We start from the raw sequence: 21,768 nt of genomic DNA, 5'->3' as shown, positions 1-21,768 counted from the left end.
GCTGCTGCTGCTGCTGCTTTGCGACCCTGTCAAGGCTACCAAGTCCTCCTCCTCGACTTACAACAGTTCCTTTAGTGACCATTCCAAAAAAACGGCCCTGAAAAAAATGATTTAGGACCGTTTTTTCCAGCACTTAATGACCATTGCAGCATCCCTGATGGTCACACGATTTACCTTAGGAAGCTTGACTCATAGTTATGACGGTCACCCTATCCCCGAGGTCACATGATCCCCTTCTGCCACCATCCAATAAGCAGAGTCAACGGGGTGGGGGGGAACCGGATTCAATTAACAACCGTGTGACTCACTTAAGAAATGTGGCGAGAAGAGTTGTAAAACGGAAGCCACTCACTTAACGAGTTTCTCACTTAACAACATAAATTCTGGGCTCAATTTGCGGTCATAAGTCAAGGAGGACGGGGAGAATTCCCGCCCCAAACCCAGGTCCAAATGTTGCCCCCACAGCCGTGTCCCAGGGGGGTCCAAGAGCCCCGATTTCAACTCTCTGGGCTCGTTCCCAGCTCAGCCAACCTGGTGCAAAGCCAGAGACCCAGGTGGCTTTCGTATCGTCACCGTTTATATTGTTTTATTTGTTTTCCGAGCACGTTTTGATTGCCTGTTAGTAACCTATGTGGGATTTGACTTGACTGCTTATTAGCAACCTAGGACTATCATTAAATGTTTTATGATTCTTGATGAATGTATTTTATTTTTCTTTTACGTACCCGGAGAGCATTTGCCCCAAAGACAATTTCCTTGGGTGTCCAGTCACCCTTGGCCAATAGAGAATTCTGTGGCAGCGGAGTGAATTGTCGAGGGGGGGTAGTGAACACAGCCCCCTCCATAAACGGTCTAGGGTGGGACAAGAGGGAAGAAAACAATCAGAATAACAGAGTAGGAAGGGACCTCCGAGGTCTTCTAGTCCAGCCCCCTGCTCCAGCTGGAGACCCTACTAACTACCCCTTTTGTCCAAACTTTTCCACTTCATGACATTTGCAGCAAATTCCCTGTTGAGTTTTTGGACTTAACGGTCCAAGCTAGAAGCGAGTCCCGCCTTTGCTGGCACAGCTTCTGCTTGCCGGCCTGAGAACTCATTTTCACCAGCCTTGTTTTTTGCCGGCCGCTTTCTCTGAGGCTGCTGTGAGTCATGGCGGAGCAATGGGGAGCTGTGACACAGTTCTAGCGAAATGCAGGGCATGTCCTTCTCCGGCTTCCTCCTCTTCGGGCCTTTTGCAGGGGCAGGTGCCAACTCCACGAGTTTTATTCCCCCCTGGGAGGGAGGGCCTTCCTTCTGGCCGAAGGACAATTCACCAGGGGAGAGGTTTGTCTCCAGAAGTTGTGATTGCTCCACCCGTGGAGGCTTCGAAGAAGAGGCTGGCAGCCATTCGTCCAGAGGGGTCTAGGGCGGGTGGGGCAACCTTAAACACTCAAAGAGCCCTTGGAAGGATGGAGGGATGGAGGGATGGAGGGATGGATAAAGTAAAGGGAAGGGAAAACACAAGGCAGGAAGGAGACAAGCAAGAAAAGAAGAAGATAGAAAGAAGAAAGGGAAAGAAGGAAGAAAGAAAGGAAAGAAAGAAAGGGAAGGGAAAGGAAGACAGAAGGGGAGGGGACAGAAGGAGAGGGAAGGGGAGGGGAGGAAGGAAGGAAGGAAGGAAGGAAGGAAGGAAGGAAGGAAGGAAGGGTATAATACATTCCATCCCAACTGTGTATTTTTAAATTTAAAGTAAGTTCTGGAATTGGTTCTTCGGATGCACGTTTAATCTGTCTGTTAAATAAACCAAACACTGTACACAATTAGGACTTGGTTTTGATACCATTTCAGTCCATTCGTTTTTTTAAAAAAATAATGAACTGAACGTTGTACTCTGGACCAAAACAAAACAAAATGTAATGTGACATTTCTCACACGCTACACACCACAAATTTACTGTGCCAGTTTGGACCTTTGGCAGAGAACGGAAAAGAGCTTTTAAACATGACACGAGAGACGAATGTCCCGTCCCTTCGGACTTGGACTAGACAAGGAACGGAGCTGGAGACGAGACAAGGAAATGGCACACGCACACAACTCAGCTCCAGGACGGAGCCAAATCCGTTTTCACTGCAGGGCTAAATCAGCCCTTTTGAAGGGCCAAACCTTATTATGGGAGGGCTGGATTAGCTCTTTTGCCGAGCGAAATCAACCGTATTGCAAAGCCCCGTCAGCCATCATCCAGTCACCTGAAATGTTTTCAGGGCGTCTCACAGTCTTTGAATCGTGCCCTCACCCCGGGAAAGGCGAGGCTTCACGAACTGGTGTCCACGATACATTTGAGGAACAAGGTGCCCTCTTTCAGGTAGGTGTATTTCGAGGACTGCAACTTGGCCAAAGGAAGGAACCTGGCAAAGCCACTGGCCTCGTTCAGGTCAGCCTCTGGCCTCTGAAAGGAGGCAGCGGTAGGATCCGGCTGGAGAGAGGTGACTACATGGTCTCCGTGGTCCTGGCTGAGTAACATGAAGGTAATCTTCAGGGCAGAAGAGGGAGGGAGGGAGGGAGACAGAGGGGAAAAAGAAGAAGAAGTTAGCTTCTGGGCCAGGAAGAAGGATTCTCAGCATCTTCAAACAACAGGTTGGCTGGTTCAGGGAGGAAGAACAGAGATTCTTCTGGTATCTCAAGGTCACCAGAAGAATTCTTGTGGGGGAACAGATGGCGAGGACAACTTGTATCTCAAGGCCAATTCGTGGGAAAGACTCCCTGGAGGGGGGGAAGGAGGGGGGGAGAGCAGCCCACCCGAGCTGCCTCCTGGCCGGATACGGCCCACTCCAAGGGATGCTCTTATCTCGTCTCACAAAGCTTCTGCCTAGTTGGCAAGGAAGATGCTTCCCCGTCCTGCCAGGCCTGAACTTTTAAACCTGGGCTCCAAAATTCAGGAGCTCGCCCTCCCTCCTTCCCTCCCTCCCTCTCTCTTTCATCTCTCTCTTTCTCCCTCCCTCCTTCTCTCTTTCATCTCTCTCTCTCTCTCTCTCTCTCCCTCTCCCCCCATCGGCCGTGACTACCCTCCTCCATATTTCTCAGAAAGATCAACAATGTGTTGGATGAGGCTGTTCTCAAAATGTTCCAGCTAGTCAAAGAGAGGCTTCTTTGAGATGAGTAGAAGGGAAGGAGATGGGATGGAGTAGAGTAGAGTAGAATAGAATAGCAATTAGGAACAGAACAGACTAGAATGGAGAATATGGGCTGGGCTGGGATATCAAACGGAAAGGAATGGACTGGAACCCTTTCTGCCTTGGGACAGTTTCTCTTCGTGGCGGCAACCACAACCACAACCACAACCACAAACCACAACCCCCACAAGAAGCCTCCGTTACCTTGTGTGGGAAAGGCCAGGGCAGCAGGGAGTCATAGTCCCCTTTGAGAAGTAGGATGAAGAGTGAGAGGTGGGTCCCCCTGCCTCGGCCTTCTCCATTCAGGTAGATCCTCATGCACAGTTTGTAACCGTATCGGGAAGTGTAAAACGCTGAAAAGGAGAGAACCTGGAAGGTGAGAAGCCATTTTACGTGGGGGTGGGAAGGGGAGGGAGGAAAACGTTTTCCAGCCTCCCAAAAAGGCTCAGACCAGGTGAGCAGCAGAAAGAAGCGGCAGGCGGCCCAAAGTCCTCTTGGCTTTCCCAACCTGGTCCTAATACTGACCCCACTTCCGAGCCCTCCCCCCCCCGGTTCTCCGACCTGGCGCCCTCCAGGTGCAGGGGGTGGGGGCTCCCATCCAGGAGCTCGGCCCCTTCGAGTGGGGGGCTCACCCGGCGACTGGAAGCCCTGGCTCTTCCCACAGATGGCCTCGTAGCATTTCTGATGGACGTCGGTGATTTTCCAAAGGAAGACGCCGTCGTAGGACGCCTGCTTGGACGCTCCGAGTCTCTTCCCCAGCTGGAGGAGAGCGGCGTCCTTCTGTGCCAGGCATCGCTGGAGATCCGCCAACTTTGAGGGGAGAGAAAAATTCGGGTTTTTTTTTTTTTAAAGAAAAGGTTTACCTGACAGAGACAAAGGGCTGCTTTGCCACAGGTAGTCCTCCACCTCTGGCCCCGGTGGGAGTTCCAGCGATGTGGTCATAAAGTGAAGCCCAGTGCATGGCCAGACCTAGTTTCTAGGATCATTTTTTACCACCCGTCACAAGGTGAATCGCCACAATGGTTAAGCAAATCTGGCTTCTCAAATGGACTTTTGTGTGTCAGAAGGTTGTTGCAAATTGTGATGACGGGACCACAAGACACGGCAACCCCTGTAAATGCAAGCCAGTTGGGATCACCTGACCATGGGGAGGTGCAAAAGGATGGGTCATAGGGCAACCTTTTCCCAAGGTTGTCGTAAACTTTGAGCCATTGTTAACCGGGCCATTTGGTTTTTCTTGCCTAAAGGTAGAACTTTAACTCAGCTGAGCTCTAACATCCTCTCTTTGGCTTAGCAAGCTCACCAACTTTCTCAATTGGGGCTTATAGCTTATAGTCTCGGGTCCAAAACCCATGGCTATCCCCACGAAACAATATATTGCTGCTCGCTGTGATGGACAATCCTCCTGCCCAATGTGAAAGACCAAGTCTACATGGGAAGGTCCAATGAGTTCTTATTGCTCAACAACATGTGCATTAGGAATCTTCTCGACTGATGGTTAGTAGCTGCTTGGAGTTAAACAAGGGTCAACAGAATTCAAGGAGTTCTAGACTTAGTTGATTTGTGACCGCGTAGGGATTCTAGGCCGGTCCCTCTTTTGACTCTGCCCCCCTACCCCCGGTTCTGCCGCTCCTTCCCCACCGGCTTACCTTCAGTTCTAAGCCACGGATCATATCTTGGTCAAGGCCCCTCTGTCCACGGAAGGCCAGGATTTTCTGCCGAGATGTAGCCATCTCCTTGCTCAGCACAGACGCGATGTTCTCAAAGACTTGCAGCTTGGTCTCCAGCCAGGAGACCCTCTTCACTCTTCTCAAGAGGGTGACCCAGCTCACCTCCCCCTCCCCCACCGGTGATGCAGAGAAGGACCTTTCTCCCCCGGGATCCTGAATCTTCAAGGTGAGAGGAGACTTTGTCCAAAGCTTGGCGTCTATCAAAGGTGAGTTGGAGAGACTGCCTCTTGGGGACGAATTGCCCTTCAGGTGTTTGACGTACTGGAGCAGCAGCAACAGGTGCCTTCCTGCAGCATTCTTCTCATGAACAGTTTGATCTCCTGCGTTGCCCTATTGGGAAGAAATATGGTGCCCTTGACGGGAGAAGGACTCAGTTTCAACTCGTAAATCATTCCTATGCCTGTTTTTGAGTTGCCGTAAGAAGGGAGGGGGGAAAGGCCTGAGGGAGCAGTGCAGCAGGTGAAGGCCAGAAGCACATTCCACGCTTATCTTGTGGAGATTGTAGCCAAGGCTACTGGATCTTCTGCCTGGGAAAATCCTTCATTGGAGAATGTGATTGATGACATCCAGCCCATGAATGGTTGGAGAATCTGATTTATGACACACCCAGGGGGCTGGAGGGAAACAGGGTCATAGGGGATAGTAAATTACGTGTCTCAGAGTGGGCTTCATACTGGTTATGTTGCCCCTAATAGATCTTTTGGATTCTTTTGAAGCTGGGCTCCAGGCTCATGATTTAATTAGGGCAATCGTGGGAACCCTGACACTCAGTGCTTTGGTCCTGTTTGGCAAGTCTCAGCCTGGCACCCATCAAGGGCACCAGCTGGAGTGTCCACACCTGGACAGACCTCCCGGTGCTCACAGCCCTCCAGCCCTACCTTGAATAAGCATCCAATCCTGGAAAATCGGCAACCTTCATCCCTGGGGCCGAGTCCTGAAGGATTCTGTTCAGGAAAGGACGGGCAAAAATGGAAAGAAAGATGAGCGAGGGAGGTAGATGGTGAGAGAAAGAAGGGGAGGGATGGATGGATGATAGACAACGGGTGACAGACAGACACAGAGATAGAAGCTTGTAAAACAGAGATGTAAAGGTATGCAACTGAATACAGAAAACCGGACAAATTTAACGGCAGGACCTGATGTTCATTCCTGGAGGTCTCAGGATTATTGCCAGCATTCACATCCATCAACATCTGGCACACTGCTGCCTGGCCATAATTGACCAGGACGTATTCACACATACGGCGATGATCCTGCAAGATACGTTTTGCAAAAAAAAATTACCCCCAGAGAAAAGGAATTTGATTTTTATAGGAATTTAAGAGCATCGGCGAGGAAGGGGAGGTAAAACAAACATGTACATAAAAAGAATCCTTCCATCCTTCCGAGATCAGTAAAATGAGGACCCAGATTGTTGGGGGCAGCAGGTTGACTCTGTAAACCACTCAGAGGGGGCTGTAGAAGCACTGTGAAGCGGGATATAAGTCTAAGGGCTATAGCTATTGTAATTGTCCTTCCTTTCTTCCTTCCTTCCTTCCCTTCTTCCCTCCCTCCCTCCGTCTCTCTCTCTCTTTCTCTCTTTCTGCACTGGTTAGAATGCAGTATTGCAGGCTGACTCTGCCCACTGCTATGAGTTCAATCCTGAATAAGTCTAAGTGCTATTGCTATTGTTATTTGGGACGTGATCTGCATGACTGGGAATCTCCATGGACAGATCCAACTGGCTCAATTCCCACATCCATTCTTCCTCGGCACGCAGTATTGCCAGTCCCCAGCCAGTATGTCTTCTCCCTTACTTCCAAATTGCTCAGTGGACCCCTCCAGATGCATCCCGGTATCCCACAATGCACAACGAATTCTGGAATCTCCTTGCTAAGGGTGGCCTTGCTAGGACTCTGGAAGCAAACAAGGACACACATCAAATGTCAGCGTGCTGAACAATACCACGATTTCTTTAGCTATAGTATGTGGAGTTAAAAACAGGAGTAGGCAGGGTCACAAAACTGGTGAGGTTATAAACCTGGTCTAATGAGCTACAAGGGCTGGAATTGCACATCTTCAGGCCATAACCATGGTTTGCAAGATGGGGGCTGAACTGAAGTGGACACAGCTTTACCGTAAAGCCTACAAACTTGACATTTGGCGTTCCTCTTGGCTTCTAGGGGCTCATTAAGAAAGGACTTTTCGAAATGACCATCAGAGCCTTTAGAGTATTTCCTATATTATTATTATTATTATGAACGCGCTCTGATGCTAAGAGGTTCTACTCCCCCTTCCCACCTGAGAAGAAATCTCTTCCAAATGCAAAACACAAGCAGAGGAGTTTCCGTTTCACCGCAGCGCCAGGCAGCTTTAGTACGGGACAGGTGAGCACATCATAATGGAACCATTGTGAAGTTCAATGGAAAGGATGTACCTTTTTTTCGGGTAGGAAATTGTCTTCCCCAGTAAGTTTGGAATCTTCTTCTTTACAACCCTGGCAAATGGGGTTGCTATTATTTCTGAGCAAACAGGAAAGAAAAAGGAAAAGGAAAGTGGTTCCCATGAGATTCAAATTGGATTCTTCCCAAGGACGATTGAAAAGAGCCATTTTAGTTATGTAGGAAGATTACAGATTACAGATTAACCACGACACAAAACTGATTCTATAATATTATGTAACTTGAAATCTTTTTCTTAGGCTGGGACAGGAAAAGCCAGGAAGTTGGAGATGTGGAGCCAATGTTGAGCATTTCCATGGCTCAAAAAAACAGAGCAGTTGAGAAGTCTTAAGGGATATATATATTTTTTTTTTTGCTAAAATGGCCTTCCCACAATGGTGGAAAAACAGACAGTGCTTTGGATAAGGATGGGAGGTTTGAAACCCAACAGGGTTTGTTTTAGTTCACCAAGAAAGCCTGTTTTGTTTTGTTTTCCTATCCTTGCTTTAATCTAGTTTCATCCACTCGACGGGGGTTGCTATGAGATTAAAGCAGAGAGGGAGCAAAATAAGAATCATGTAACCACGTCGTACTCATTTCTCTGACGTGAGCAAAAACCAAAACAAGATACCGTTTAGCCTTTCCAAAGCCATCCTAAAGTTTTTCCGGGTTTGAGTGCAAAAAGTTAAATGGGGGAACTGATAAGATACTGTAGTCCTGGCACAGAACCAAGAGGAGAATGTGGAAATGTTTTAGTGCAGATTTGAACTTGGCAATTGACGCATGTGTTGGGGGTTTCCTGAGGGTCCTTCTCAAATATCTCCTCCAATTTTTAGAAAACTTCTAGGACAATCACAGGAGGACCAATCTGCCTTGCTTCTTGGTTGTGTTGGCCACCATACGTCCAGCCAGTCAGGATATAGGCTAGGACCAATTTGAAGGCTTTGGGGTAGCAAGTCTACAATTCTTCCCTACCTCAGCTCAAGAGCAAGAAAAATGACAAGGGGGCTGGAGGCTAAAATATATGAAGAACGGTTGTAGGGACTGGGTATGTCTAGTCTAGTGCAAAGAAGGACTAGGGGTGACCTCATAGCAATCTCCCAATATTTGAGGGGCTGCCGTCAAATTATTCTCCAAAGCACCTAAAGTCAAGACAAGAAGCAACGGATGGAAACTCATCGAGGAGAGAAGCAACCTAGAACTAAGGGAGAAATTTCCAGACAATGACAACAATTTAATCAGTCGAAAAACTTGTCTGCAGAAGTTGTGGGTGCTCCGATCAGTGGAGGCTTGCAAGAAGAGTCTGGGCAGCCATTTGTCCGGGATGGTATAAGCCAGGTCTCCTCCTTGTGCAGGGAGCTGGACTAGAAGACCTCCAAGGTGGAACAGAATCGAACCAGAGAGCTGGGGGGATTGTTTCCTCATCCAACTCCGTTATTCGGGTGTTCTGCTTAAGGGGAGCAGCCATCGGGTCCAGCCCAAGGCTGGGGAGTAAGGGGAGGTGACCCTTCTCCACCCCAACAGAGGCAGAGGGACAGGAGGGCTGTCCGTAAGATTCAGTCGCTCTTGCAGGGGGCAGAGCAGCTGTCAGGGCTGGCAGTTCTCAGCTGGCAGATTTGCTGCTGTCAGTCACGGAGGAAATCCCATCCCCATCTTTTGAACAGGGTGAGCCTGCCAGGCAGGTAAGTGAATGGCCTCGCTCCCTTTCTCCATTCCCGGTTCTCTCCTTCCTTTTTGGACCCCCCTCGGTGCCTCCCCCTGTATCTCCACCCCCCGGCCTCATTCTCCCTCCTCTTCCCCTGACTGCCATCTCCTTCCCCCCGAATGTCTCTGCCCCCCCTCCGCGCCCATCCTCATCACGTGTCTTCCTCCCTCTTGCAAAAGAGACTCACCGTAGCGCCCAGGTTAGGCAGGCTGGGTAGCAGGGGTTCCGGCAGAGGTTCTGCCGTCCGTCCTGGGGGAGAACCGTGCTGTGGCTGCCGAGGTCTTTCGTCCCCCCGGCATTGGCACAGATGCAAAGCGGGGAGCCCTGCTTGGCTTCGTCCAGGGAGGAGAAGGCTGCGGGGGGAGGACCACAGCTGCTGCTGCTGCCGCCGCTGCTCTGTCTGTCTGCCATCCACAGCAGCAGCTCCTGTGAGGAAAGAGAGAGAGAGAAATAGGGGGCTTCACCGCACTGCCAGCAATGCTCAGGAAGAGACCCCTCCCCAGGCACCGAGGTGCCTCTCTCTCTCTCTCTCTCTGGCCTGCTGGGGTGACTTGAAAGCCAGCACGATTTCAATCCTCCCAAGGATGCTGGGCTGGGCTGACAGGGAGCCACAGCAGAAAGGCTTGAGGCAGCTGTGACAGGAAGTTACAGAGCCAGCCTTTGAATTCCCCCGAAAACACAGGAACGCCGACACATCGCAGGGCAGAGGGCAGGAAAGACAAGCCAGCCTGAGTCAAAGGAGGCCACAGGAGGTCCAGGGAAAACCACTACAAGAGATTCCTCCCCACTGGATAGGGAGGAGGAGGGGGAGGGGGGGGTTAGGCGTTCAAAAGGAGGAGATAAGAAGGCGGGATTTTGCCCTCTTTCCAAACCACCTTTACAGGTAATCAACAGCTGGTTCAGCGACCAGTGGTACCACCACCATGCCGGAAAAAGTGACTCAGGGGCTGGTTTTCACCCTTCCGGCCGTTGCAGCGTCCCCGTGGTCAGGTGATCAAAATCCAGACGCTTGGCAATTGGCATGTACTTATGACCGTTGTGGTGTCCCGGAGCGCCTCGTGATCCCCTTTTGCGGCCTTCAGACAAGCCAAGTCAATGGGGAAGCCGGATTCGCCCTGTTACTAGTTTCACAACCACAGCGAGTTACTAACTGCGGCAAGAAAGGTCGTAAAATAGTCAAAAAAAGTCACTGAATTGCCTCCCTTAGCAACAGAAAGGTTGGGCTGAGTTGCGGTCGTAAATTGAGGACTGCCTGTGTAAATGAATAAGGCCCAGATGTGGGCGTACAAATTCAAATTTGGGGAAGGGTCTTTTGGGGAGGCGGGAGGCGGTGTCTCAGTGGCTAAGATGCTGAGCTTGTCAGTCAGAAAGGTTGGCAGTTTGGCAGTTCGAATCCCCAGCGCCACATCATGGAGTGAGCTCCCGTTCCTTGTCCCAGGAGCTTCTGCCAACCTAGCAGTTCCAAAGCATGTAAAAAATGCCAGTAGGAAAATAGGGACCCCTTTGGTGGGAAGAAGGGAACAGTGTTCTGTGCGCCTTCGAAGGCGTTGAGTCCTGCCGGCCACGTGACCACGGAGACGTCTTCGGACAGCGCTGGCTCTTCTTCGGCTTTGGAACAGAAATGAGCAGCGCCCCCTAGAGCCAGAAACGACTAGCACGGATGTGCAAGGAGGGGAACCTTTGCCGCTACCTGGGGAGGCCAGAGACATGCACGACACCTCATCCTATGAAAAACAATTCCCCCCTCTCCCCCCCGCATGTCTTGGGGAGGGGTCTCTTCTGTTCCCTCTGCTACATTGAGCCCCAGACTTTAAATCCTACCATTATCTCTACCGTAGCTCTGAGGCTGACCTATTTTCTAGGCACACATGGAGCTCTGGGGGTCCTGAAAGGAGCCAGAGAGCTGTTAATAACGATAAAAGCTGGATCAGGTGAAGTGTGTCCTTTTCGCCCGAGGCTTCGTCTCCTTTGACTTCATTCGCCCCAATGGCTTTCTGAGGGCAGCTGGCAGATAATCCAGGCCAAGCTGTTCGAAGATGGGAGTAGAGATGTCTTGTTTGGCTTGACTGGTCACCAGAATTGCTGAGCTAAATTAGCTCCTAAGGAGGCTCTGCAGGCGCCCTCAAGGTTTTTCCTATACGTGACATGGAAGAAGATCTGTTTAGCTAAATGGTTTACCAACACGTTTGATGTATTCAGTGGGTTTTATCAACTATTCATTGACCAATTCTCCTCCTCTTCTTCTTCTTCTTCTTCTTCTTCTTCTTCTTCTTCTTCTTCTTCTTCTTCTTCTTCTTCTTCTTCTTCTTCTTCTCCTTCTCCTTCTCCTTCTTCTTCTCTACCTTTCCTTCTCTATCTTCCTCCTTAACTGATGACAATGATGATCTTATCCACTCAGTCATGTCTGAACTTTGGTGATTCTAATGGCCAGATCTGTCTCCACATTTTCCGATCTTGCACTACTTCTTTGAGTTTTTCTATGCTCTGGATGGTACCAGCTTTTATGGTATCCAACCACCTTGCTCTTTGGCAACCTTTTTTATCCTTTTATGGCTAACTCTTCCTAACAGAATTACATTCTCAAGTGAATTCCCCCGCATGACATGGCCAAAATAAGTGAAATACACTTTTGTGATCTTTAGCTCCTTGTCTATCTTCTCCTTCTCCTCCTCCTCCTCTTCATCCTCCTTCTTTATCTTCTCCTCTTTCTCTTTCTCCTTCTCCTCCTTCTCCACCACATGTGACTTGAGCATCATTCACCAAGATGCTGCTACTATACAATAACCCACTTCATCCTCATAGCAAAGTAAACATCTCCTTTAAGTAGAGCTTAAGCTGTGCGTGATACATCCACACACCTTCCTTGGTCATCATATGAAAGGTGTTCTACCTTTCTCTTCTTCTAGAATATTTTCCAGCTTCTAAGCTAACCCCTTGCACAGGGTCTCCCATCCCAGAACTAAACCAATCAGTAGCCCAGATAAAGGTGGTATTGGATGAAAAAAAAAAAGAGCATATTTTATGGTCTCTCTCTTTTGCCACGAGAAGCACAGACTTAGAAAGCCCCCTGATCTCAGTGTCCTGTTTCCTGCAAGGGCCTCCCAGCTGCCTTTGGGGTTCCCAAACATTCGCAAGAACATAAATGTCCTTATTCTTTATTGCAAACAGCCATTTAAACAAGTTTTCACACCCTTGAACTCCAAATTTATCCTGACCCTTAAGGGAGTGAATCATCTTCCTTCCTTCTGCAACATGTAGGACGGCATTATCTTCAGCAAAATAAGCAAATCTCTCTTTCTTGTCTCTTTCTTGTCTCTCTGACAAGATCCAGGACCAACGACCCAGGAAACCAAGTGTACCCTCTCCAAGGCACAGGTGTGTCATCTTGCAAGGGCCTCGGTGACAAAGCTGCCTTTTGCTGCTTGCTAAGAAGAAGAAGAAGAAAAAAGCACAGGTTTTTGCAAAACACCCAGCAATCCGGCAATCTTGCAAACTGTACCGGTCTCCACCTACACACGGCTGCTTTGTAAATCTTTCGGCTCTGCAGATTGGCTGTCTGAATTAGGGGAATCCGAGGTTTTGAGCTCTGTGTCAGCCACATCCTCTTGGGTTTGGGGGGTGTTTTTAGCCGATTCTCTGCGCCTGCTGAAGGACGGGGCTGGAAGGGATTTACCAGAGGAAATAGGTCAGCTGTGGAAAGTACCGAAAAGCTTATTGTTAGTTTCAACTTGCATTTTGAGGCCACAACCCGACACTTCAGAAGTTGCTCCTCTGAAGGCAGGGTTGCTGGTCTCTGTGGAAGGGCTGCTGCACGGTCCCTTCTAGGAGATTAATGCATTTGGGGTTTGGCACGGGGAACAGGTGGCTCTAGACGTCCCGTTGAGCCCAAAACGTTTGTTCACTGAGTTTTGGTCCCATTTTACGACTTTGCTGGCCGGCCTGGTGAAGGGAACCGTTGCAAATGTTATGTCGGCTGCGTGGTTCTTCAGTGAATCTGACTTTCCCATTGACTCACGTGACCACGGGCCATACGTGGCAACAGTTTGCCCAGCTGTTTTGGGGGGTGCTTCCACCGCTGTGGAGTGTGGGAAAACACCCACTTTGTTCAGGATAGCTTTGCGTGGTCACAAAATGAACTGTTGTAAGTCGAGGCGTACCTGTTGTCAGCCATGTTTTCGGGGTTGGAGTTGGCTAGTTGGAACATTGATACTGTATTCTTAAAAAAAAAAACACCTGGTATTGTAGATTGTCACACCCACTTTTGTGAATCAATGAGTTTCTGGCAGCGGCTTCCCCTGTTTTGAGGAGGGTTTTTTCCCCCTTTAAAAAAGGAAAAGGAAAAAGGGGGGACTTGCAGAAGGGAAAAATCTAGAGCTGGATGTGATATTGAAATTAGACATTTATCTTTCCCCCCCCCCCCCCTGTTTTTTTTCCTTCCTGAAGCAGAAATGGCCTTGCTCTCCTGTGGTTTGCATCTTTGAATGAACACAGTGGTTGTGGCGCTGACAATTTTTAACGAATTATTTTACTGACCCTTTTTAATGAATGCAATGTTTGAGTGATTTATTATATATAAAATTTTACACATACATGTGAACTATGGGTATTGGGTGATTTATGATGAGGATCATTTTTTTCAAATCGGGGAAAAGGGGAGGACCGAAACATTTGTCCTGGCTCTCGGCAACCTTTTCGGCTCCTGCTCACGTTTGAAATTCCGCTGAGCGTAGCCTGCTATTTCAAGGAGTCACGAGGACGTTTGAATTGGCTTTTCTTTTGGCGGCGGAGGGGCGGGGGGGAGGTTTAAACTGTCAGCTGCACAAGAGGTGAGTCGCCTTTTGATGATGATATAAGGTTGGAGGAAGGAGAAAGGCTTAAAGGCAAACTAGCTAGTCAGATGAGTTGAGCTGAAAGAGAGGAACCGGCCCAAAGTCACCCGTAGGGGCCTTTGGGGCTAAGGTGAAACTAGAACTCCCAGCCTCCTGGTGATTGGCCCAAAGTCACCCATAGTGGCTGAGGAATTCTGGGAGCTGAAGTCCACAAGTCTTTAAGTTTACCAAGTTTGGAGACTTCTGATCCAAAGCACAATCATATTCCTGTTTGCTTATGATAACCACGGAAGTCCATTAGAAATGGTCTAAAATGCCAGGTTACAGGAAGCCCAGGACCTTTGGCAGGTCTTCCAAGAATTTAACAACCGCTAAGAAAGAGATCATCAACAAATTCTTCCAAGGATTCTCTAAAGGCTTGGCAAGAATCGCAGACGGTATTTGGGGAGGGCCACCATTCAATCCACGTCAAGTCATCCAAAGGATACTGGTATCTACGGAGAAGAAAAAAATAATATTTTTAGAAAGAAAAGCAGAAGGTGTTCGTGCTGGCGGAGGGAATGCAGGCGGATGGTGGGTGTTTTCTACTGCACAACCACTCCAGGTTAGAAGCAGAGCGGACATGCTGCAAAAAGGGCTGCCGTCTGTCTGCGTAGTCTCCCGCTTGGGTGGGGGGTTGGACTAGTCGATCTACAAGGTCCCTTCCAAGTCTGTTATTCTATATCTAAATCCAGCAAAACCATCTAAGGGCAGAGATTAAACCAGGAAACTCTCGACTGAAGTCTTCAGTCCCAGACTTCTACAATTCCATCAACTAAGAGATGAGCCACATTTTCCTTTCCCTTCCTTTCCTTCCTTCTCTCTTCCTTCCTTCCTTTCTTCCTTTCTTTCTTTCTTTTCTTTCTTTCCTTCCTTTCTTTCCTTCCTTCCTTTCTTTTTTTCTTTCTTTTTCTTTCTCCGCTCATCTCGCAGCAAACAACTCTTAAGCTACAAGCATTGAAATTTCCCCTGTATAACTTTTTAGTACTTTCAAACCAAAAATCATCCTTGCATAAAACCACACAGCTGTCTCACCCCTATTATTAGTTCTTACCAGCCAGAAATTTTCCCCACCTGTACCGATGCCACTGCTTTAATTGATTTTGTGATAGTTGTACCCAGCTCAGGTTTGGGACTTGGCCGTTCCATTTGATCCAAAAAGATGAAATTGAAAAAGATTTCGGCCTGGCACGTGTGCAACCCAAACTTTGCTTAGCAGAGGTGGCCTTATATTTACAAGGGTTATCGGTTCTCCCACAAACTATTCAGTTTTCCACCCCTTTATAGTAAATCAGTAGATTATGTTACTGCAGCTCCACTTCAATAGATTGTGGGGATGTTCCTCCATAGCACATGCATAGTGTGGAGTTCTCGGTGCTCTCTGAGCTTGGTGGTTTTCTTGCAGATGTTTCATTACCCAACTAGGGAATATTATCAGTGCTGTACAGTTCCTTTTAGCACTGATGAGGTTACCTGGCTGGGTAGTGAAAGGTCTGCAAGAAAACAGCCAAGTTCGGAGAGCATCAGGGACCCCTTTCGGGAGGAAGGATTGTCCCTCCAGCAGAATGAGGATTGGCTCACTTGGCATTGGCCCCCGCTCCCGTCTTCAAAGCCTCTTTTCCCATGATCAAGTAATTCTCCTTTGGACTCAGCTGGATATCCGTACAGGAGCTCTTTTTAATAAAGATGATTTCTGCGTTCTTCTCGGCAAAAGTCACCCCTGCAGAAGAGTGGAAACAAATTGAAGGAAACCTACAAATCAAAAATTCTTCCACCGTGTTTGAACCTAATAGAAGAGACTCTCAGGAGCTCAGGGCTGAACTGTCCTTGGTGCTTTCTGAGCTTTCATTTATGAAAATGCCAAATCTCCCTGGGAGCTTCTAAAGGATGTGGAATGTGCCTTCCTGGAAATGCTGAATTGCTGGTCATTTGCATTCTCCAAAGAAAAAGACCAGTTGCCTCTTGAAAAAGCGTCTTTGGGACAACCAAGACTTGGAGGAATGAGAATCTCCACCGACTCGTATCTTGACAGGTGAATATAACACACAGGGAAGCTGAGATGTTGAAGAATTGTGTCGTTCCAGTGGGCATGTTGATTTGAAGATGTGAAATTGGAGAACATCATCATCTGTGCAAGCCGCAGTAGCAGGAAGCAAAAACATTATTGCTGCAATAGCAACAATAATTTTAAACAAAGAAATGTTTATGCTGCCCACAGTCACCTGACGATGGGCAGCATAAACATTTAACAAATAAATGGAGCCTTCCCAGATCAGACCAGCTTGGCATTCTTACCTAGTTTGTAGGGTTCAAGAAGGACTGCATGGTATTTAACAAAGCTTCCTTCTTCCTTGGATGATTTGATAACCACTTTGTAAACTGAAGAGGTAGAAAGCAGGAAGAAGAGTTTGTTAAATAAATACCATCGCCACTTTCATCCTCAACTGTATACCTTCCACGGTCTCTTATTCATGCACTACACCATTCTGATTCTCCTTCATATTTTCTAGGTCAGTGGAGGTCAGAGAAGGCTAGGATAACATCTGAATGCAAGAAACAAAATTTCCACATACAGTGCAGGGCGTAATGTCAAGTCTAAGCCCATAGAAGAGAGAATGAAATTCAACGGAGTCCATTTCCTTATTTGATTCCATCCATTGGACAGAATCTTGCCAGATTAACCTTCATGGGAGGCTCTGGGTTGTGGCTCCCCTGAACCTTTTTCTCTTCCTTCCTTTTGGACCCCTCCCTGGAATGTGCTGCCTCCTTGCTGGGAAGCTGTAGTGCTATTGCCGATGATAGATAGATAGATAGATAGATAGATAGATAGATAGATAGATAGATAGATAGATAGATAGAAAGATAGAAGAGACAGACAGACAGACACGGAGTCCTTCTTTAGCTACACATTCCTTTGCAGATAATAAGGGGTTATTTCTTTTTTGGGAACATCATTCTGTTGGAATTTCTTTAAAATCCAGAAATTCTATCAGAATGTTATTCCACAGTCAGGCAGCCTTCGGGGATCCGTCTCTCCCTGTACATCTGACATGCTGGTTAAACGGTCCGATCTCACCTCCTGCAACCTCTCAAAGGATCCGCCTTCCCTCTCAGACTTTGCTTCCTAGAAATAGGATCGTGCATTTAAATGGGAAAACGTGCTTTTCAAAGGAGCCTCCACGCCCGCCCTGTGCCTTTTAGCAAGAGAGAAAGTCTCCGTGTCGCTCGGAGCCGTTGGTGCATCCCATTTCTGATGCTATGTTCCTGGGACTGTTTTTCTCTTAGGCACGAGATTCATACCGTAGGCGATGTTCTCCTGGCAAGCTGCCTCTTTTCGGGTATCCAAAGTTATGGACGTGTCCAGCTGGGGTTGCATATGTCCACATTCCGCTATATTTTGAGGGAAGGGAAGAAATTTTTTCAGCAGGAAAGTTGAAGCCGAAGAGATTCTGTGTGATTCTTGGACAAGGATGCGCGTGATCGGAACACTTGCCTCCCCCTCAAACATAAAACCACATTTTTTCTTCAATTTTAGTACAGACAAACAGATGCAGAATTTTCTTTATTTGGTGCACTGTTTAGAAATGGTTTTTTTTTTTTAAATGGTGCTTTAGATTTCTTTGCAATTCTTCACACGGACACACACCCAAAAAACATATCCACTCAGACTAGGAAACAGTTGGAAACAAACAGATTCATTTCCAGTGAATCATGTTATATGACGCTCTGACACACTGCTTGCTCATATCAATCTTGTGATCTAAAGGAAGTTCTGTTGTTAAAAAAAACAATACATCGAAGCAATTCTCAACTTCCCCTCCCCCCCCCAGGTCATTTAATTCGAGTTACTTTTGACTGCTTACCTTCCATACATTTGCATTCACTGCCTTCACATAATTTAACAAGAGATTCTTCTCCGTAAGCATTATAAAAGATAGTGCACTTTTTATCTGGAGAAGCAAACAAAAAAAGTTTCGTTTTTTTTAAAACAGAGAGAGATTGATCATGCAGTGAAGTTAGGGAAGGGAAGAGCTAAAGAAAGGAAGAGGAGAAAAGGAAAGGAAAGATGGAAGGGAAAGGAAAGGAAACCTAGGAAAGGGAAGGGAGAAGGGAAGGAAAGAGGAAAGGGAAGGACTAAACTCTCTTGAAACAAGGTAGAGTTTTGAGAAAGCTGAGTGCCAAATAAGAAACAACATTTAACTCAGCAGAATAATCAATACTAAACGATCAATAATGCAGCCTAAATACAATTAAGAAGCCGGCGTGTTGAACCGATGCGCTAAGCCCCCAAAGGCCAGATTCTCTCGTGTGGGAAAGTTGACCAAGACGAATTCCTTACCAGGGTCGTGATAGTCATACACCGAGAAGGTTCCTGGACTTGACATGCCTACCCGGTAGATTTCAGTTGTTCGGAAGCCAACGCAGAGGAACTCATTTCCTGGAATCTGTCGGAATAACGCAAGTTCAGGTGGACTCGGGATACACGAAAACCACAAATGAGATTTCTCTACCTGGCCCCTTTGCCTTGAAGCGTCACAAATCTTTGATGCAGGGCGATGTCAGCTCTTGTCGTGAGCCAATGTGGCTTCAGTTGGTTTCCAAAATTAGATCAGTTCCAAGGGTGGGGTGTGCAAACCCGCCCCTGGCTGAGGCAAGTGAGCAGAAGGAAGCATTAGACTCACATCCTACTTGTTGGGGTTTTCCAGAAACAGCTGGATGAAAGAGAGTAACCCAGAGTATTGACACCAGTCAGTAGCTCCGTTTGTCTGGAAGCAGGCACCCAACCCCCATTCCAATGTAACTAGGAATGCTAATAGAACATGGTTTCCACTGGTCGGGAAGCAGGGCGTTCTGGCCTAGGCTTCCTTAGAAAACGTAAAACACAATCTTACTTCCGGCAAAACCTCTTTCATTTCCACGGTTCATTCGCAGCTTGCAAGGTTTCACAAACAGTCTTTCGGGAGAATGTTGATAAACACCCCCAGCCCGCTATCGCACTTGGAATGCAGCTAGAGAACGGATGGCCAAGCGCAGGACAAGGCCAAACTTGACACAGAGTCAAAAAGAACTTTTCAAAGCTTGAATCGACCAGGCAAACTAATTGCTTCCCGCAAAAGCTCCCGTCGTGTTCGCTCCTCTTTTATGGGAGGGGCCAGTCATCTCCGAGGTGTGGCCATACTCCCGAGTCGACCCTGCTTTCTCAACTGTTCTTGTCTTCTGGCAGCCCTGTGCATACGCAGGCAGGGAACCGGCTCCAGAAGCTCCCCTGCCTCACTGCTGTCTGAGCCCAAAGGCAGCTGATGACTGCCAGCCTGCCCTGGCCCCATCCCTGCCTCCGATGCAGAGCCCTCGTCCGAGCCCTCCTCAGCCTCCAGGACTGGCCCAGGTTCCTCCCCAACCTCCTCACTACTGTCCGACTCTGCTGAGTTTGAATCAAAAAATCATTGATTATTTGAAAAGCCTTGTGAGAAATAAAACCATGTGGGAAAGACGCAGGAAACTTACCGAGTCTACTTGCATGAGGACATGTCCATCGGGCGTTATCTCATAATTTGAAATCATCTGGTCAACAGTATTTGAAAGCTGAGGGGGGGAAAAGGGAGAAGGACATTTGCCAGGTGAGTCTCATGGATATATTCTGGAGGAGTAGCTACATCAGTTGCAAATAATAATAATAATAATAATAATAATAATAATAATAATAATAATAATAATAATAATACTTTTTTTAAAGCATTCTGTTTTGTTAAGTTGGTATTTGAATCACCGCAGCTGCAGATGTCCCGATCTGGGTTTGTTTTCTGAATTTCTACAGGACAGTTTTCAACTGAAACAGGTAGTTTGAGACCCGAAGTGTTTAGAAATACGTATCTCTGTTCAAAAATATGCAGGCAGTCCTCAAATAACAGCAGTTTGTTTAGTGACCGTTCAAAGTGACAAGGAACTGGAAAAAGGGACTTGTGAACGTTTTTCACCCCTGTGACCTTTGCAATATCCGCCTGGTCAAATAATTGACATTTGAATGCTTGACGATTCGTTCATATTTATGAGGGTCGCAGTGTTTCCCAGGGTGAGGGGATCCCCTCTTGCAACCTTCTGACAAGCAAAGACAACGGGGGAGCCAGATTCACTTAACGACCGTGTGACTCACTTAACAACTGCAGGGCAAGAAAGGTCATAAAAGGGGACAAAACTCAAGTAATGTCTTCCTTAGCAACGTGAATTCTGGGCTGAACCGTGGCTGTAAGTGGAGGATTCCTCGTACGGGGAATTCAGATTTCATTATATTGCTTTCTAAAGATAAATAAATAAATAAAATCGGGGAAGTCGGCCTTACTTACCAGGGCCAAGTCTTCCTCGTTTGCTTCCAGGCCGTTGGGAAGAGAGATGTCCATCACTGCATGGGGGGAGGAAAACTCTCCTGTCCTCCTCCGAGGTTTGTATCTACGCGGGATTAGAAAACATGGAAATAATAGCAACACAACCACTTTCTTGGGTTTTGCTTCATAGGGACCAACCAGGCTCCTCTGTGAGGCTTGGGACTTTTCCCAGAGTTTGCATCACTAAAACAAAGCCGTTGGTCCCAGGAGCGGGACACGCACTAACCGGATCTACCCCGTGTTACTTCAAAGCCCAGATTTTTTTTAAAAAATGAGAAAATCTATCCAAAGTAAGGAATCTTCTCCCTGCTTTTTCTCAAATTATCCCGACTTACTTTGCACACGCGAACAACAGCCGGACTTCATTGAAGGAGAGGTAGTACTTCTTTTCTGTAGAAGCAAAAGAAGGTTGTTTTTCAAAAGAAGAATTTCGGGGTTCCTTACCCCACAGAGTACGAAGTGAGAGAAATCAAACACTAATCCCACCTAATCGGAGGAAAGACCTGCGTTTTGCCCCCACCCAGATTGAAAAACTGGGGGCCTTTCGGGAAGGAATTCTCCAGACAAGTACTTCCCAGCCAGCCAATACTGAGATTTTAGCATAGAAGAGTCATCCAAGCTATGTGGGAGAGATTTGAGATACCCATATTCTCTGTAGAGGTTCAGTTAAATAGGATCATTCTCCATATGTGCCCTAAAGAGTTTTATGGACAGAAGATTTAAAACTAGAGCTCTCTACGTGTTAAGCATTACAGTTATTTTAATTTAGGTGTAGTTCAGAAATCTCTAAGTATAACACTTTGTCTTAGTAATAAATAGTTTTAATGCTTAGTTGAAATCTTTTCTCTTGTCCTGGACATAATCCATCATGGAAACAAGAGAGAGAAAATAACTGGGCCATTCCTTCTATTTCACTGAGTAACCTTTTCTCCAGTTTAATATTTTTAAAATAGTGAGTTCCTCACCGTCCAGTGTGACATCAACCTTCAACTGAAAGTCACAAGTGTCCTCAGAAATGCTGCTCACATAATAAACGCTTCTCAGCTGTAAATATCCAAATTGGAAATAACCCAAATTAATTCGGAGGCTTTGAACACACCAACCAGCTTCTAGTTACTGTTATAATAACCTGTTTCCCTGAAAATACAACCTACCCTGAAAGTAAGTCCTAGCTTGATTTTTACATGTGCACCAAATATCAATGTATAAATTGGAACGGTCGCTAAATGAACCGTTATAAGTTGAGGACTACTTGTAAATAAAGGTATTTTGTTCACTTACAGTCACAGCTGCTGTCCCAGTGGTGCTCCCTGTGGTCTGTACTTCAATATCCTCCTTCAAGGAAGCCTGAATTTGCAAAGAAATGGCCAATAATAATAATAAATTGACATTTGTCCCCATGGCTGCTATATGGAAAGTTCTTGCTAAGCTATCATAAACGAGACCTGGATGTTTTCGGCTACTTGAAGCACAGATCTGGTTTCACTAGAATCCTGGTTTATCGTGATCTATGGGATT

General features: G+C 47.1%; 2 protein-coding genes across 2 annotated transcripts in view; both read right to left on the bottom strand.

Moving 5' to 3' along the window:
* Positions 1 to 1,739: 1,739 nt before the first annotated feature.
* Positions 1,740 to 9,645, bottom strand: TRAF1 (TNF receptor associated factor 1). Its single transcript, XM_026712251.2, has 9 exons — positions 9,190 to 9,645; positions 7,294 to 7,378; positions 6,674 to 6,772; positions 6,014 to 6,130; positions 5,756 to 5,821; positions 4,797 to 5,207; positions 3,780 to 3,957; positions 3,352 to 3,500; positions 1,740 to 2,507 (listed from the first exon to the last, which is right to left on the bottom strand). Exons 1-9 carry the CDS (start codon positions 9,411 to 9,413, stop codon positions 2,289 to 2,291), a joined length of 1,548 nt encoding a protein of 515 aa, XP_026568036.2. The 5' UTR covers positions 9,414 to 9,645; the 3' UTR covers positions 1,740 to 2,288.
* A 3,905-nt stretch (positions 9,646 to 13,550) lies between these two features.
* Positions 13,551 to 21,768, bottom strand: part of C5 (complement C5) — a 31,689-nt gene continuing 23,471 nt past the window's right edge. Inside the window, exons 31-41 of the mRNA XM_026712459.2 lie at positions 21,532 to 21,597; positions 21,216 to 21,294; positions 20,586 to 20,640; positions 20,212 to 20,314; positions 19,376 to 19,453; positions 18,210 to 18,315; positions 17,734 to 17,820; positions 17,171 to 17,260; positions 16,166 to 16,249; positions 15,452 to 15,590; positions 13,551 to 14,325 (exon numbers count right to left, since the gene is read on the bottom strand). Of these exons, the coding sequence (XP_026568244.2) occupies positions 14,193 to 14,325; positions 15,452 to 15,590; positions 16,166 to 16,249; positions 17,171 to 17,260; positions 17,734 to 17,820; positions 18,210 to 18,315; positions 19,376 to 19,453; positions 20,212 to 20,314; positions 20,586 to 20,640; positions 21,216 to 21,294; positions 21,532 to 21,597 (1,020 nt within the window). The 3' untranslated portion in view covers positions 13,551 to 14,192. The remainder of the gene's footprint in view (positions 14,326 to 15,451; positions 15,591 to 16,165; positions 16,250 to 17,170; positions 17,261 to 17,733; positions 17,821 to 18,209; positions 18,316 to 19,375; positions 19,454 to 20,211; positions 20,315 to 20,585; positions 20,641 to 21,215; positions 21,295 to 21,531; positions 21,598 to 21,768) is intronic.

Source organism: Pseudonaja textilis, chromosome 17 (genome assembly GCF_049901715.1).
Source record: "Pseudonaja textilis isolate UNSWEBS1 chromosome 17, rPseTex1.2, whole genome shotgun sequence".
Classification (NCBI taxonomy): domain Eukaryota; kingdom Metazoa; phylum Chordata; class Lepidosauria; order Squamata; family Elapidae; genus Pseudonaja; species Pseudonaja textilis.
Note: the sequence above shows the minus strand (reverse complement) of the source record. Positions and strands in the feature narration are given on the sequence as shown.

Bases quoted from the DNA above. Each gene is read 5' to 3' on its own strand.
- TRAF1 (XM_026712251.2), bottom strand. From the start codon at position 9,413: ATGGCAGACAGACAGAGCAGCGGCGGCAGCAGCAGCAGCTGTGGTCCT. The intron at 6,773-7,293 runs GTACATCCTTTC...GTTTGCTTCCAG, and splicing joins ATTTCCTACCCGAAAAAAAG to AGTCCTAGCAAGGCCACCCT. The intron at 5,822-6,013 runs GTCCTGCCGTTA...TTTCCTGAACAG, and splicing joins CCTCCAGGAATGAACATCAG to AATCCTTCAGGACTCGGCCC.